The 18,513-nt window shown below is 43.1% G+C and overlaps 1 protein-coding gene across 1 annotated transcript in view; it reads right to left on the bottom strand.

The window, feature by feature from the left end:
- RABGAP1L (RAB GTPase activating protein 1 like) overlaps positions 1–18,513 on the bottom strand; it is a 213,847-nt gene that overhangs the window by 172,581 nt on the left and 22,753 nt on the right. Inside the window, exons 9-11 of the mRNA XM_015831997.2 lie at positions 16,831–16,975; positions 15,711–15,804; positions 14,229–14,379 (exon numbers count right to left, since the gene is read on the bottom strand). Coding sequence (XP_015687483.2) covers positions 14,229–14,379; positions 15,711–15,804; positions 16,831–16,975 — 390 coding nt within the window. The remainder of the gene's footprint in view (positions 1–14,228; positions 14,380–15,710; positions 15,805–16,830; positions 16,976–18,513) is intronic.

Here is an 18,513-nt window from a genome sequence, read left to right on the forward strand (position 1 = left end):
CCCAAAATCCATATAGTGCAATTGTGTTTTAATAAACTTCCAATTCAAATTATCAAATGCCTTCTGGGCATCAAGAAAAACCAGTGTAGCTTGTCTTTCAGGATGGGCTTCATAAAATTCTAGAGTGTTCATTATTATCCTCATATTATTTTTTATCTGTCGTCCCGGTAGAAATCCATTTTGATCTGGGTGAATGTAGGGCTGCTGATACATAGCGGGGAGCCAGGTATACAATCAGCACGCCCTGCTGCCTCCCATGACCCCACTTCACACCTAGGGATTCACAACCGGCAGTCTGTGGCACAGTGGTCTCTTGGGTCCAGGCCTTCCTTAATAATAACCGCCACCCCCCCACCCCGACCCTGGGCTCTCGGCTGGTGAAATGCACGGTAACCTGGCGGGCACATTTCAACGAGGGGCACCCCCCCTCTTGGCCCAGCCAGGTCTCCGTAATACCCGCCAGGTCCACCTCCCTCTCCAATACCAAATCATAAATGAGGGGGGCTTTATTAACCATGGACCTGGCGTTACACAGCATCAGCCGGAAGCCCAGGCCCTGAGATCCTAAACCCCCTAGGTTGCAAGAAGAGCCATGGGGGCCGGAGCGCGCCACAGCTCGTAAAAAGCGGGTGCGCCCTCCCCTAGCGTGATATGGCCCTCTGCTCCCGCCATATCTACCCCTCCCATACACAGTCTTGATGGAATTGCCCTCTATTAGGCAAACCCTCCCCCCCTCCCCAATTCCAGGACCTACGCCCACCTCGCCGAGGCCTTCAGCCAGCCTGGGAGAATTCCCCGGTGGGTGATCATCCTCGCCCACCACCCTAATTTCAGATTGCCCACCCCTCTCCCTGGAACCCCCTAAAACCCGGACTAAAAATTTAATTAAAAATCCCCTTAGGTTGCGTTTTGACCACCTCTCTTGATTAAAAAAATCCCTCATAGAGGTGGGCCCTCGTTAATGCTGTGGGCCAAACCTGCGAGAGAGGGGACTCTCGCAGGGCATGGAGGTCAGCCGCTGAATACATCACGGGCACACAGTGACATCCAAAGCAACCCTATATGCCTACAAAGCACTGTCTGTTATCAAGTTCAGTTCTTTTAGCTGGTGCTCTGGAATGGCCACATTCTGGAAGCAGAAGAGTTGCTGGACCTGAATTCCAGCTAAACAGCCGTCTTTCTCTCGAAGCCGCGAAGTGGCCTCTCTGGCTCCTTTCCAGGACCGTGATTGCTTCATCCATGAGCAGAGCGCAAAAACAGCTGATCCCATAAGCAGGTTTCCGAACCTCTGGCATTCCACTCTGACGACGTTGACAAACTAGAGTGGAATGATGATAGTCAATCTCAGGCAGTAAAAACTTACAGGGGACAATGGTAGTCAGTTCCTGGTAACAGCAGCCGGTGTACAACGATGGTAGTCAGTCCCTAGTAACAGCAGCTTACGTAAGACAATGGTAGTCAGTCTCTGATAACAGCAACTTGCCTAAGACAATGTTAGTCAGTCTCTAGTAACAGCGACTTGCCTAGAGCAATGGTAGTCAGTCTCTAGTAACAGCAGCCTGCTTAGAGCGATGTTAGCCAGTCTCTGGTAACAGCAACTTCCTCTCGTCCTGCTTGCTCCACTCGACGTCCAGCAAAACAGGACAGGGTCCAAGGCAAGGCAGGTCTGAAGGGAGAATCTTCAGGGCTAGGGCAAGCCAAAAACAGTCCTCAAAACAAGGCAAAAGCAATCTTCGAAGCCATTTATGTCCCAGCAGCCTGTGAAGGTTTGTGTCCCTTTAAATTTCCACTTTTTCTTTCCCGAGGCAACTTGTAGCTTGTTCTCTAGGCAGTGGGGAAATGCAAGGAGTGTTTCCAATGGGCCCCTACGTTTTCTTCCAGTTTGTTTTTTCAACTTCTTAGTCAAGCATTTAACCACAACTTTAAACTTGTCAATGAAGCAACTGGAGCTGACAGCGTTTTTTCACCTAGGCTGGGTCTGAAACGAAACCATATCTGAAAGCTGCAGACATTTTCAGCAGCCTGCTCCAAGCAGATAGGGAAGCTTAATTTTATGCTGTCCTGGGCCCCTCAGGCATTGGGGGAGGTGGTCAACCAGACAGAGAGCTGCCTGCCTGCAGGGGCGGATCGCTGCTGACTGGCAGTGGTGCTGATAGGCAACAGATCTCCTCTACTCCTCAGCTGCCTACTCCACTCAGTCCAAGGGTAAGGAGAGTGGAGCTTAGGCAAGCCCAGAGAAGGGCTGCAAGACTACTCAAGATTAATATAGGCTAGTAGTAATTTGGCTTCTTTCTGAGTAGTTGAGTAAAAATTCTCTGAGATATAGAGTATTTGTAGCCTCCAGTCTGGAACTTCTCTTATGCGTCTATGGGACTTTTTCAGTCTTTTAGTTGTATTTCTAGCAGCACATAATTCCTTCATGTTTGGTAGGGAAACTGTTTTATCTTTTTGGCATGCCAATTTTGCTTCTGACTTCCCAGGAATTGAGAGATTGTATTGTTCACTTTCACTGGTTTAAGAAGCCCTTCCAAAATTAGATGTTGCCTCATCCTTAGTTGGTTCTGTGCTTAGCATTATACTATAATGAAACACCAGTTCACAAAAAGGAAAGCACTCTTCTGGGTACAAATTTTTTAAAAATAATAAAAATAAATAATTGCACACTGAAATATAAAAAAAAGCTCTTTAGACTTTAACCTACATCCTTGCTACAGCAGTTGTGCAATGAAATCTTCCTCAGATGCATGGAATATTGTCCTGTGGAATATAGGAACGTTCCCTTCCATTAGGGTGGAGCATCAAGGCGGCTAATGTAGTGCATATAATGCGGCATAGTAATATAGTCCAGCCTACGCTTTAATCAATTTTTGAATCTTTAAAGTACCACAAGACTTTGTTATAGCTGAAGTGTACAATAACACCCACATGTTACATATAATAAGTAATATGGCATCAATCTAGACATATTAGCAATCTAATATGCTCCTTTAAAAGTCTCTGTAAATGCTCAAATTGTACCTTCAAGTGATCATAAGATGTAAGATGGTTCATGCCTTAAAACACTTCCTTGTCACAAGGAATTCAGCAATTTAGAATTTCTTTTTACTGTTCCCTAACTAAATACAACCCCCCCCAATAAGAATACATAACATTATAAAAGAAAAAAGGAACAAAAACAGGGCAAATATTCAGCTACATGCATACAGTACATAGATACATTTGTATAATAACCCTTTAAATGAATGGAGGACATAATTAGTTACGATCATCCATAGCTTATCTATATTGATCAATTCTGCAGACCATTAAATAATTGGAGCTGCATGTTTTTCTTTCTAATGCTGAGTAACATGTCTTAACTGTAAGTAAAGTATAGAAAATCTTTGTTTTGTTTTTTTTATTAAAAGTTTTATAGAAATTACAATATAAACCCCCATACCTACCCCAAAACCCCTCCCTCCCCCTCCCCCACTTCCCAGAGCTGAACACAGGGTTACAAATATAATAATCAAAATCTATCTAACATTAACCAACTATTTAAATAACCAAGTCCATAATGCGCTTTAACTCCCCTTTAACATAAATTTAAACAAATTAAAATTAAACACAATAATAGACCTATTCATAACCTAAATATTAAACAATACAATACTAATATTAAAAATAATAATAATATCATGTAATTAAAACTGACAAAAATTCCATTAAAATAAACTATTAATAATAACAATACTCTAAAATTTACTCATGACCCAAATGAAGCTTTTTAGTCCCATATTTATTTTGAATATAATCTATCCATCTTCTCCAGACCGAAATGTATCTTTTTCTTGCTAGTAGGGAATGGGGTTTGCTGTTAATTTATATTCTAGTAGTGGTTTCCCTGTCAGTATAGGGAGGAGTGATTTTAGAGGTCTTTGTTTCTTTGCAACAAACCTCAGAGAGCGCTAAGGACCCCTCCCTTTGATTAAAATTGGCAGAAATTTGCTATGAAAAGTAAGGTAATTAAAATTTGGGGGCCAAGGATCTTGATGTTTAACATATTACAACTGACAGGAAGAAATAAGAAACTCTGGAGAAATCAAATACAGTAGATCGAGATTAAGAGAGATTATAACTGCTTGAAAACTGTAGCTAATCAAGGAAATTACAATTAAGCAGATTCAAACAAGGGAGTAGATTGTCCCAAGCAGCAGAGAAACAAAATTCAGAAGACACGGAAAGGCGTCAAAAGCTGTTGATAGATAGATAGAAAGCAAGCAGAAAGCAAGCAAGTGAGCTGAGCAGGAGTACGAGATCGGTGTTTCTGAGCACACGCTGATTCGCGCCCCTGCCCATTCTCGCTCACTTGCAGGGATCCTGACCGACCTTCACCGGACAGGAGCGGGGAGGGCATAAAAGAGCCCGGAGGAGGCAATTGGAGTTTGGCCGCCGCTGCCGCCACTGCCAGTCACTTTGCGACCTTAAGAGGCTGGCTGGCCATCCCGCAAAAGCTCCAGCGGTCGGAGCTGCAAAGGGGGGGAAGAGATGATTGGGCCCCACAACTGTGCCCGGGGCGATAGTGCACTTTATCCCTTCCCGCCTCTAGTCTCCAAGCCTCGCTTTGCGACCCTAAAAGGGGTCTGGGAAAGCCAAGGTTGGCTGGTCGTTCCGCAAAAGCCCCAGCGGTTGGAGCTGCAAAGGAGAAGTATAGGGGGTTGGGAAGGAAGAGGTGATCGGGCCCCACAACCGTGCCCAGGTCGATCCACCTCGCACCTCCAGTGGGCGGCCGTGAGCACCGCAGCCGGCGAGGTTGGTGGTGTGACGTCACCAGGAAAATCCCACTGCTAACTTTGCAGCCTCGGGAAGCCGCGCTGCCTCATCATCCCCCGCCTTCTCTTCTCGGAGTTGGATCTTTTCTTTTCTTTTTTCTTTTCCTTTCTCCCCCCCTCTCCTCCTCCCCCTCCCCCTCCTTTGCAAACCCCACCCAGCCTCGTGTGACTCTCCGTGTGAGCACGCGTGTGTGTGGGAGAAAAAAAAAAACTTTTTGGAGCGCCTCCCTGAACATTAAAAAAGCTACCGGGGCTGGCAGGCGGACACCTTTGGCGAGCCGGGCAGCGCAGGCTGCAGCTGCTGCTGCTGCTTGCAAAGTGAGAGATCCTCGCCTTCCCTCCCGCTGCCGCCACCACCGCTGTTGCTGAGCCAGATGGCTGCTGCGGTTCCTGCCCGCTGCTTCCTCCGAAAAGTGGCGGCCGCGCTCGGCGCAGCCAGAAGTCCAGTACAGCCGCTGTTCTTCCACAGGGGGAGGAGAGCCTGCAGCAATGAATGAGCCTCTTCCCCGCTCGCTGCTTTTCTCGGGCTGTGGCCACACACAACGCACCAGAGGGAGTCCGGCAGCCGCGGCTCTTTCCCCGTGTGCTCTCCGCTGCCTGTGCTCTCCTCCCCCTGTGGAAGAACAGCAGCTGTGCTGGGCTCCTGGCTGTGCCGAGCGCGACTGCCGCTCCTTTTCGGGGGAAGTAGCCAAGGAGAAGCAGCGGGCAGGAACCGCAGCACTCGTCTGGCTCAGCAACAGCGGCGGTGGCGGCAGCGACGGCCAAACTCCAATTGCCTCCTCTGGGCTCTTTTATGCCCTCCCCGCTCCCGTCCAGTGAAGGTCGGTCAGGACCCATGCAAGCGAGCGAGAATGGGCAGGGGCGTGAATCGGCATGTGCTCAGAAACGCCAATATCGTGCTCCTGCCCAGCTCACTTGCTTGCTTTCTGCTTGCTTTCTATCTATCTATCAATAGCTTTTGACTCCTTTCCGTGTCTTCTGAATTTTGTTTCTGCAAGCAAGTGAAATGGGCGGCAGCACAAGGTCGGCGTTTCTGAGCACACACCTCTTCCCGCCCTGCTCATCTCGCTTGCAGAAACAAACTTCAGAAGACACGGAAAGGCGTCAAAAGCTGTTGATAGATAGAAAGCAAGCAGAAAGCAAGCGAGATGGGCAGGAGCACGAGATCGGCGTTTCTGAGCACACACCGATTTGCATCCCTGCCCATTCTCGCTCGTTTGCTGGCACCCACAATCTGCCCGGCTTCCCCTCTGCCTGCTTTGCGCAGCTCCTCCTGCCCCCCCACGCCCGCTGTTAACCCTCCTGCCACCATGCAGGGTAAGGTTGGCGCCCCCACCCAGATGCCCTCGCCTCCCCCAAGCATTTTTTTACTCACCTGCTTTCAGCTGCACTCCCTTTCTCCTTTTGCTTCTCTGCCTTCGCCACGTGTTTGTGGGTAAAAAAGAAAAAAAAGTTCCATGAATTCATGAAACTTTTTTTTTGCCTCACAAACACATGGCAAAGGCTGAGAAGGACAAGAGAAAAGGAATGCTGCTGAAAGCAGATGAGTAAAAAAACACTTGGGGGAGGTGAGGGCATCTGGGTGGGGGTGGGGGGGACCCAGGCAATGCGTCGCGCAGCTCCAGCGGAATCTCCATTGAAGACTGTGTGAGGCTGCCTGCCGCCCCAATCAGCTCGAGCTGCGCGCTTTGATCCTGGGCTCTCAGTAGGACCCAGGCAACGTGCAGTTCCAGCTGACTTTGCCACAAGCCTGTGCGGCGCTGCTGCCGCTTCACCTCATCCACTTTTACACTTTTTTTTACATTTTTTTACATTTTTTTTCAACCCGTCCTACGTGTACCACCAGCCGGGTGCTCGCGTACCACTGGTGGTACGTGTACCACCGGTTGAAAAGCCCTGATCTAGAGCACATTTCTTAATAATTTGGATTGCACAATTTCTAATTTTGAATAGTTGTCATCTGGGCCATGTTATGCACCATACAAGTTATTGACATGCTTGAGCTGTAAATAACTTTAGGAAGGCCAGAGTAAACAAGACATCTCTTGTTCTGTAAAAAAATAATAAATTGCGAGACTGATTTTTCAGCATTCTGAACTACATAATTCATATGTGCATTTCTCTTCCCTGAGACCCAGGAGGCAATTCTGAGGTATTGGAAAATTTTAGCTTGTTCAATTTTATGTCCATTTAATTACCATGTATGGGTTCTGGACACTTAGCAAATACCAATATTTTTGTCTTTTCATAATTTGTTAATTCATCACCTGTGACATGAATGGGAAATTATCTTAATTCACATTTTAACCTAATGGGAGTCTGGGACAGAAGGACTGCATCATCTGCATTAAGTAGTATGGAGATATATCTATGTGCTAACTTTAGTGGGGGGAAATCAGGCATGTTCTGGTAGACCACCAGGGAATTTATATAAACAATGATAGAGAATTCAACCCAGCTCACTCCTCACACTAATGGGATTGTTTCTGCAAGATGCCTTGTGAACTAAACTGAATTTTTACATAGAATTGTTTATTGGCCAAGTGTGGTTAGACACACAAGGAATTTGTTTCCGGTGCATAAGCTCTCAGTGTACATACAAGTAATAGTGATAGTCATGATCATGTACAACATGAAAATACATTCATAATAAATATAACACTTCATCATAAATCATAAGATGCAACACTTAGTGATAGTCATAGAATACTAGATAAGCAAACAACATAAATCATACTAGGGTACAAAAAAACAATATAAATTGTAAGATACAAGCAGCAAAGTTATAGTCATAAGAAGATAAGGCTAGGTAATAGGAAAGATGAGTATCATAGTAATACATCTTTACTAAGTATTTTGACAGTGTTGTAAGAATTAGTTGTTAAGCAGAGTGTCAGCATGGGGAAAAAGCTGTCCTTATGTCTAGTCGTTCTAATGTACAATGCCCTATAGCAAGGCTTTTCAACCAGTGGTACGGGTACCACCTGTGGTACATTGACACCTGGCAGGTGGTACGCGACCATCCTAGAAAAGTAGCAGGGGAGGGGAATGAGCCGAACCGGTGGCAGCACCGCACAGGCCTGAGCGAGAGATGGCTGGAGCTGCAGGGCTGTCAGGGCTCAGCGGAAGCATCAGGATCAGCGCTTCTTCGGGGCTGTCGGCTCAGCGGAAGCACCAGGATCAGCGCCAGGCTCCAGCTGGAGTTCGGCGCTGATCCTAGTGCTTCTGCTGAGCCCAGAAGAAGCGCCGATCAGCTGGAATGTTGCAGCATCTCCAGGGTCTTGTGATTTACATTCAGATGCTTGGCAACCGATTCATATTTATGACGGTCACAGTGTCCCAGGGTCATGTGACCAAAACCTGCTGCAACCACCCAGCAGACGGGGGGAATAAAAACCAAACATCCCCCCCCCCGGCTGCCAATCCTCAACAGAAATGCTCACAACAATGAAAACCTCGGACAGGAGGAAGAGCGCCGCCGGGCAGGCAGGCAGGTGTCTTGCTCGGCTGTGGCTTGAGGGGCACTTTTTTCAGTGCCATTGTAACTTCAAACAGTCACTAAGCGAACTGTTGTAAGTCGAGGACTACCTGTACTTTTATCACTTTTTTCCTTTTTTTTTTTTTTTTTTGGTCATCAAGTTTTTGACACCTTGCTAGGCGACTGGTGGTACTCGGATGTTGGCATATCCTAAAAGTGGTACAATGGGTGAAAAGGTTGAAAAGCCCTGCCCTATAGCGTCATCTTGAGGGAAGAAGTTGAAATAATTTATGTCCAGGATGTGAGGGATCATGCAACTTATATATGAATAATAACAGTTGCCTATCTAGTATGGATTCTAGATTCTCCCATTCATCATGCATTTGTTTTACAATATTTAGTAGAGAAATATATGAGACTAAACCTAGTTCATGCAGTTTCATCTATTTTAAATCTGCATTTGATTTGATATCATAAGTTAAATTGTGGGAAATTTATATCTACAATGCCCGATGGATTCACACTGCTACACAAACTTTCCAATATAATTTGTTATAAAGGAACCCTAGAAGAAAAAAGTACAAATTGATTTTAGCAACTGCATTTCTGTCAAAAGTAGAAAAATAAGCACTGTACAAATATCTCTATAATACTGACAGTAGAAAAGGACATGATCAGTCATCATAGAGACATAAACAGTCTGAGAGGGTAGTTTCATTATATCATCCCTCTAAGAGCATTGAGCAGGGATCACCACACCATAAAGAGTCTTTTGTGGGAGGTATTCAGCAAATATAAATCTGTACAGGTAGTACTCGGTTAACAATGATAATCAGGACCAGCGTTTCTGTCACTTAGCAATGCTGTCGTAAAGCATGACATCACGTGACCACATCACTTAGCTGTGGGAATCCTGTTAATTCTCACTCCTGTGGTTAATCAAAGATCACAAACTGTTATGTGAGGATTTCCGTGCAACTATTTGTCAACTTCCAATACGCAAAATCAATGGGGAAGTCAGCAGGAAATTGTGACTTCCAGGCAGCTTCTAAGCAGGCTGGCAGGCAGGTAAGTGGCTGCTGTGGCACAGCATGGCCAGATGTGGAGATAGGTGCTCTGGAGGGTGGCAGGTGTGCAAGCAGCCATTGCAGTCCAGAAAAAGCAGCCAGGCCAGGAGTGGCTGTTGCCAGTGGCTGGAGGATATAGAATTGGCTGAAGCAGCACAATACAAGCACAGTTGGGCCTGGAGTGGTTGCCACCAGGGACAGGAGGGCACACAGGCAGCTAAGCACAGTCAGGTGGGTGAGCAGGCACTACACAGTACAAGATCTGCATACATAAAGTGCAGCTACTAATTGCAAAATAAAATGAATTAAGCCAATCACATATACCATGTTATTATAATAGTCAGTTAATAATGTAATTATGATGGACATCATGAATATTCTAAAACAAATAGAGAAATTATAGCAGAGAATAGTTAAGAAACACCCATATTATTTAAAATGAACCTGATGAAAATCTTTATGTTGAACTAGTCACAGAATATATTAACTTTTTTTCTGGGGAGAACTTGCATGTGAAATGTTTTTTCATTCTTTTGTTATTCTCAAGATAAAGTACACAATGCTCATATTTACTATATATTGACCAACAGAGTTCTACAGTTCCCAACAGTATTTTTTAATATTTCAGGTCACCAAACAGCCCAGGATAATATAGCTAGATTTGTAGTATTTAATAAATTCTATTCTACTAATAGATTCTACTGTATATTACCCATTTTATATACTATTTGTTATTTTATGCATTTATTTATTTTTTTACATTTTGACCACCTATTTTCCTTGGGGGGGGGGGGTTGAAGGTGTACAGTAAAATTTTAAAATAAAAAAACAGAACATAAAAATTAAAAATTTAGAAAATTTAAAAGGAGGCAAGGATGATTACAATTTGTTAGAAATTAGTTACAAAGCTGAAGGAGGGAGGGTTTTTATTACAGGAACAGCAGGAGAGATGCAATGATGTGGCGGTGGAAGGGGAGGAAATCAATGGCACATTTCTAACCCCGCTGGATCTTGAGCAGCTCTGAATTGTACAAAGAATAGAGCTGGGAAGAAAAAGACTGAATAGAACAAATGTCAAAAATATGTTCACATTCTACCTCATGAACTACAATCTTCTGTGTTTCAAAGCACAGAAACTCAGAAAAAAGCCAGAAAATCTGGGTTCTTATCTATAGACAATAATTGCCAGATGCTGGCTCTGAATTCCTAGTAGGAAGCAGGGTCAGAAATTGCAACCATTTCAGTTCTCGGATAGTATGTAAAATATATATGCAATATATCCTCTAATGAAAATAAAGATATTAAATCTATACTTATGTCACATAGACTACTTCCACCTAATAAATTGTAGGACATATTTTATGGCTTCATTGAAAAAGTGTCCACTTTATATAAAGAAACTCTATCACTGAGCTTGCTTTCATCAGACTTTGGATGAAAAACATGTCTCAATTCTGGATACTGCAGTCCAAGGATACTGGTACTGACAAACTAGAATATAATTATGGTGATAGTAATAGCACCTAGACTAATATACCGCTTCACAGTGCTTTGCAGCCCTCTCTAGGCAGTTTACAGAGTCAGCATATTGTCCCCAACAATCTGGGTCCTCATTTTACCGACCTTGGAAGGATGGAAGGCTGAGTCAACCTTGAACCGGTGAGCCTCAAACAATACTGCATTCTAACCACTGCGCCACCACAGCTCATGATAGGCACAGAGTCCTATCTTGGAATAGTCCATCTACTTGGAATAGGACAGAAGAAATGTGGTGTATTTATCTTGAAGACATAATAAAGGAAAATGATGTCCTTATCATCATGGGGGATTGGAATGCTAAAGTAGGAAGCCAAAAGATAACCGGAATAACAGGCAAGTTTGGCCTTGGAGTACAAAATGAAGCAGGGCACAGGCTGATAGAATTTTGTCAAGAGAATACGATGGTCATAGCAAACACTCTTTTCCAACAACCCAAGAGACAGCTTTACACATGGACGTCACCAGACGGTCAACACGGAAATCAAATTGACCTCTGTAGCCAAAGATGGAGAAGCTCTATACAGTCAGTAAAAACAAGACCAGGAGTCCGGCAAGGCTGTATTCTGTCGCCCTGCCTATTTAACTTATATGCAGAGCACATCATGAGAAAGGCAGGGCTAGATGAATCAAAAGTTGGAATTAAGATTGCCGGGAGAAATATCAACAACCTAAGATATGCAGATGATACTACTCTAATGCAGAAAGTGAAGAGGAACTAAAGAGCCTCTTGATGTGGGTGAAGAAGGAGAATGCAAAAGTTGGCTTGAAACTCAACATTAAGAAAACCAAGATCATGGCATCCGGCCCTCTCAATTCCTGGCAAATAGATGGGGAAGAAATGGAGGTAGTGACAGATTTTATTTTCCTGGGCTCCAAGATCACTGCAGATGGGGACTGCAGCCAAGAAATTAAAAGACGCTTGTTCCTGGGGAGGAAAGCTATGGCAAATCTAGACAGCATACTAAAAAGCAGAGACATCACCTTGCCAACAAAAATGTGTATAGTCAAGGCCATGGTTTTTCCAGTTGCAATGTATGGATGTGAAAGTTGGACCATAAGAAAGGCTGAGCGACAAAGAATTGAGGCCTTTGAACTATGGTGCTGGAGAAGACTTCTGCGAGTCCCCTGGACTGCAAGGCGATCAAACCGGTCAGTCCTAGAGGAGATCAACTCTGACTGCTCTTTAGAAGGCCAGATCCTGAAGTTGAAACTCAAGTACTTTGGCCACCTAACGAGAAGGAAGGACTCACTGGAGAAGAGCCTAGTGCTGGGAAAGATTGAGGGCAATAGAAGAAAGGGACGGCAGAGAATGAGGTGGCTGGATGGAGTCACTGAAGCAGTAGGCATGAGCTTAAATGGACTCCAAAAGATGGTAGAAGACAGGAAGGTCTGGAGGAACGTTGTCCATGGGGTCGTGATGGGTCGGACACGATTTCGCAACTAACAACAACAACTTATGGCTCTAGTTCAGACATGTCAAACAAAAGGCCCGTGGGCTGGATCCAGCCTGCCATGTGGTTCTGTCTGGCCCGGGGACCTGCTCTGGAAACAGCAAAGGACCGGCCCGCGGCACCTCAGCCCAGCCCAGGCCAACCGGGTGCTGATCTACAACCTAGTGCCAGCCATCAAAGCCAGAACGTGCTCAGCCTTAGATCCATGGAGCAGACCTGGAAGTAGTGACGGGCGCCCCCGCCCCGTCCCCTGGGCACGTGCGCAAGCAAAGTCCGGCATCCCTGCTAGCTGTCTTGCCCCGCAGGGTGACTTCAACCAGGATACCGGTGCTGGCCGTCTCTTGTGCATAGGGGCAGGGCAAAGGCGGCGGGGTGGCTCCTCATTGGTTCCAGGGCTGTCCCGTGGCTCTAAGGCTGAGCGCATTCTGGCTTTGATGGATGCATCCAAGTTGTAGATCAGCGCCGTCACTCCCTCCCACCAGCAGCTCCATGGCCCGCTTGCTGACCTAGCCTTGCAGCCACGAGGCTTCCCTTTCACCGGGATTGGCCCCGCCCACCCAGGATAGTGACGGCTGGTGGTAGCATGGACACCAGTAGCGCTGGCAATCTCTCCCCTTCCCATCACCCCTTCCTGAGCACGGAGGAAGGAAAGAGATGAGAAGGGGAAGGAAGGAAGGAAGGAAGGAAGGAAGGAAGGAAGGAAGGAAGGAAGGAAGGAAGGAAGGAAGGAAGGAAGGAAGGAAGGATATGAGAGGGAGGAAGGGTCTGAGGGAAGTCTTGTTTTAGCACATGGCCACGGGCAGCCCTACTGCCCTTTCGTCATCGTTCTCCCATCCTATCGCTGAGGATGCTTTGGTTACAAAGCCGGGTCTCCTTGCAGGAAGAGGGAGTAGGCCTTCCTCTGACCCACACACCATGAGCAACTTGGCCAAGGATAGTGAGCCAATCAGCAGCAGCCTTGAGGAGGAGGTAAGCGCAGCCAGGCACCCCCTTGGGAAAGGTTGGATTGGGCTGCTTCTGGGTGGCTCACAATATAATATAAAAATAACTATCTACATGAACCAGTAAACTGATGGCAAATCCAGACAACACATAAAGCAGAAATCATACACTTAGCAAGAACTCCATCCATTCTAGCCCAAGCCTAGGAGGAGGAGAGGCAGGTATTTAAGGCCTCCAGAATGCCATTGAGAAGGGAGCCATCCAGATTTTAAAAGGAAGCCCATTTCAAAGGACAAAAACCACAACGAGAAGGCATCCATCTTGAAAAATGAGGGACTCAAAATACAACCATCCTATCAGTCCAAACAGGCCAGGCAGACAGTACTGAAATGGGCAATCTCTCAAATAACTGGATCCTATGCAATGTAGAGTTATAGAGGTCATATCCCACTCCTGGTTATAACCACACTAACTACTTAAATATTCTCTTAAACAATGTGCAGTATTTAAAACTATAGAAAAATGAAAAAGTTGGTATATAGTATAATATATAGTATAGATTTGCACCAGTGGTGGGATTCAGCCAGTTCGCACCACTTCGGCAGAGCCGGTAGCTAATTTTTTGTTGTCCAGGCCCAGAATGGATTTCCTGAAGCAGCATCCACACAGAGAACAGTTCACATATTTGAATCCCACCAATGGTTTGCACTCATAAAACTAAATACATTCTGTAACATAATACAGTACTTCAAAAGCAAAGTAAAAAGATTAGATAATCATGGAACTTCAAAAATACATTCAGAGAAGTACCGTTCCTCACTGAAAGGTCACAGCAGATACCAAAGTATACCTACCATAATTTTAACCTATTTTATTTGAAAAACAAAATCACTGCTTCAAAATGTATAGCCACATTGTATTAAAGAAAATAGACACTGACCTTTGTGATAAGAATTCTATATTTATCCAACATCGCCTGATTATCATGACATCCTGCTAGTAACTGCCATACTTCAGCTCTCAAAGCCTCTGGTACACCCCTTTTCACCAATGAAGATAGACCTTTTGGTCGCATGTCCAGATTATTATGCCTAGATAAAATAAAATAAAAAAAATTCCAGTTCAATTTTTTTCTGTTTCTCATGTTTCTATATGTGATATTGAAACTAGTAAGAAAATATGGAGGATTAAAATGGATACTTTACCACCATTTTGATCTTGCTAAGGTTATATTTAAGTATAATCCATACCATTTCAATGCTATATCCCAGCCTGAAACCCAAGGGATTCATTTCCTCCAGGTCCTTCTGGAGCTGCAAGTCTAAAAATTAAAGACGGGAGTTACCCTAAACAACACTGTGGGGCAATTTATCTGTGGACACCATGACAGTGGAAAAATGATTACATTTTGCTGCTTTTATTTCCACAAGGTCATCCTTAAGAAAGGCTCTTATCCGTGCTTAATTAGATTCAATATTGCTTTCTCCAGCACCATTTTAAACATCTTTTCTGTTGTTTCATCTCCTTGAATTTCTCAGAAAACAAGGAAGTTCTCCAGTTGCACCTGTGATCCAATTCAAAGCCATGGCTGTCCCTTCATTCTAGGCAGTGACAAGGACTTGATTGAATTGTGCCTAAGAATGGCAGGATAAGTAAAAGTTTCCTCTGAAACTCAACAGGGTCCATTAGACCCCTGAGGAGGACCCACTGAAGGGAAGACTGGTTGCAGGCAACTCTGTGGCTAACAGAATGATCTGACCAGTGACTGCTCCCGCTATATCAATAGGAAATGGTTTTCTTTGGAATGAAATCTAACTTACTAAAAATACAAAAAAATAAAAACACATGATGTAACTTGCATACAACTTATAATCTAGCATTTATCTATTTACGGTAATTTCATTTATTTTATTTATTTTACATAAGATTTCAGACAACTGTAGATTAGATATTTTTTTCTTCCATTTAGTCATGTCCATTTCTCAGTCCCTGCAGTTTTCTTGGCACAATTTTTGTGATTTGCCATTTCTTCCTTCCTAGGGCTGAAAGAGAATGATCGGCTCAAGGTTACCGAGCTAGTTTCATGCCTAAGGCAGATCTCCCAGTTTATAGCTTGATGCCTTAACCACAACACAAAACTGGATTATACTCCCCAAAAAGGCAAGGCCAGAATACATACTATTTCATTAAATAGTTAATAAGATTACCCTCTATTGGTATGATACTTTTCCTTTATGTGTTTTAAAATTACAGTTTGGTAAAAATAGGAGGGATTCCACAAACAGCTTTCAACACGGGGACTGAGATTCTGGCATAGCTGAGTTAAATACTTCTAATAGAAAGCTTATTAATATTTTCCTACTCTGCAGTTCTGAAAGTTTCTTTTAAAAGGTAGTTTAAAAAAATTCTCATTAACTCTTACCATCGTCCCAACAACTCTCCCCAAGAATACAGTATCTTCTCTGGACAATCTTTTGATACATCACCCGTACCACTTGAGAGTTCATTATCACTTCCTGCAAGAGAGATCAGGAGCAACAATATTGGTCAATATCACAATATATCCTTTATTTGAAGGTGGGAGTTAGGAATAAGCTGGGTATGCTGACGGTATATTGCCCATCCTACTGCTCAGCAGCATCTTTACTCAAGAAGCTTGACTTCATTCCCAAGTGGGAGTAGTCCCCCAGATGCTAGACTGAGAGACTTCAGCATCCATGTCCTGAGGGTACTCTCTCTATGGGTTAATCTCAGACAGCTCCTCAATAAACTGAGATGAAATAATAGAAAGAAAGCAATAAAGGAGCAAAGTGTTCTCCCGACTTTCCTATCCTTATTGCATCTTTCTCTCTTGCTATGAAACAGTTTGCTTGCAGGGTTAGGATGGCCCCTTCCCTACTGTCTTTTTGAAAGACATTCAAAAATCATGCTTTTTCACTGGGCTTTTGGGGCAAAGCATACAAATTAATTTGAATAATCCAAATTAAAGGAATAGTTCAGGTAGCAAAGAATACAGCAACACAGATCAAATGTTGGATAGTTGTGTTCAACAGAAGGGCTGCCAGTGGCAATTTTCTTAAACAGGTCAGATGCAGATGTGGTTCAATTATAGAGGCTTGAGTCTTTGTCCCTTGAAGAACCAAGCAGATCACCTTGCTTAGTTCTCCAAGCTGCCAATACACCAGGCAGGCCCAGACTCTGGTCACCCGCCTCCTTTTGTATGTGCTCTGGCTGATTATCTGCTGCCTTAGGCTTAGATGGTTCGTGATTGCCAACTCTTGAAATGCCAATCTGCTGGATGAGGCACCTCAGCCTTTGACTCAGAAGAATGAGAGGAATGTATATCACTCATGAAAGCTTTGCAAACATCTAGTACAGATGTTTCAGCTAGAAGTTGATGTACATCTGCCTTTCATCAAAAATAGTTTCTCGAGATTCAAGGCTCATAAGGGGAAGAATACGTTCAAAGCAAACAGTTCTGAAGAGACTATTGAATACAGTATTGCCTATACAGGAATTGCAAAAGTCCGTTTTACTCTCACCCTCTTCAGCATCATCCTCTTGCAAAGAAATTTGATCAGCAAAGCTTAGTGGACTAATGGCTTCTTCCTCTTTTTCAGAATTGCAATGTAGATTCAAGACTTCATAGATTGCATCTCCAGTATTTGTACTGCCTTTCCCTTCACACTAAATACAAATGACAAAAAGCATAATTTAACCTGAGCAACTCTAAATACTAAACTGATTGTTCATTTTTTCCTGTATAAGATTGAAAAAAACTAATGAATAAAAACAAATCTATTGGTCTGACTCCATTAATCCATGTTTTTATAAATATTTTATTAATTTTCTAGTTTTACAATCGTAAGTACTTAATAAACAACGTGTTGTCTGGGTCCATTAGTAAATCAGTGGTACATATTAACTTCTTCAATCTAAGCCCAATATTACACCATCCAATGCTTCCTCTCTTCTTCCGATAGTACACATTTTCCCACACTAGGCAAATACAATCCTTATTGTTATTCATACATATACAATTGAATATCAACATCTTTGTTACATTTTCCTAATATCATCAATGTCGGTTTAAAATATCTTTTCTAACCAAAATATATCTTAATTGCATTTGCAGTTAATATCCATTTGTTCAATTAATATCCTGTTTTCCCGCTTTTTTAAATTTTAATTTCCCATCAGTGTTCAAAATGTCTCTATCACTTATAATTTCTCATAATAAATTATATTTTGGTAACCAAAAGCTTCCTTTATTCAAACCCTCTTAGCATTTTCATATTTCCTTTCTCCTACCAAAATATAATATTCTAGTTACAAATCCTATCTTTTTAGTCATAATAATACTTCTATTTCTAACAATTATCTATTCTCAGCCATGTTCAAACATCTGATTAATAGTATAATATCCCATCTAATGGGTCAACACCTCTATTTTCTTCAGTCTTACTCTAGCTTTCTTCCTTTGCCAACTAACTTTCCAAGTCAATGCATTTGAATCATCAAGTAATTCCTCTATTTTTGTGTATATTGTTTGGAATAAGAAAGGCAATTTGATTAAAGTATTTTTGGAAGGACCAGCCTATTGGTATTTATTAAACAGCCTCCCTTCTCCAATTTCCCACAATTCTCCTAACAGCTCTATCCTCCATTTAATCAGCTCTTCTTTCTTATCCTCAAGTGTGTTCTGAGATCTTAACAGGTAAGATATATTTTCCATTTCCGATATTATCGCTACATCTTCTAATTCTTCGTTTGGCTGAGTCTGTCTGTTAGTTCCTTTCTTTAGGTCCTCCATCTTTGGATCTACTTCCTCTAGTTTTCCTTCTATTTCCTGGGTTGCTAGTTCCTTCTTTGTAGTCATATCTGAGTTTGTAGATTTAGATTAAAGAATTGTTCTTTTATTTCCTTTGTGTTATTTTTAGTCTCATCATGAGCTAAGGCAATTGTCTGTTGTATTGATTTTAACATAGAAAGAATTTCTTTCTAAAATTCATCAACATTTTCTTGTTGGTATGTCAAGCTGGGGACTTTGGGGACGTCAAACTGGAAGTCTCCATTAAGCCATTATTGTTGCTTGCTAACACTGTAGCTAATTTAAAGTTTGACATGCTAAGAATACAAGAAGAGTAACCATTCAAAGTAGAAGTTAAATAAAACAAACAGAATAAAATATAATGCAGCCCACAACAAATTTTTCTATCTGAAAC

Source organism: Protobothrops mucrosquamatus, unplaced genomic scaffold (genome assembly GCF_001527695.2).
Source record: "Protobothrops mucrosquamatus isolate PMUCROS unplaced genomic scaffold, P.Mucros_1.0 scaffold_294, whole genome shotgun sequence".
NCBI lineage: Eukaryota > Metazoa > Chordata > Lepidosauria > Squamata > Viperidae > Protobothrops > Protobothrops mucrosquamatus.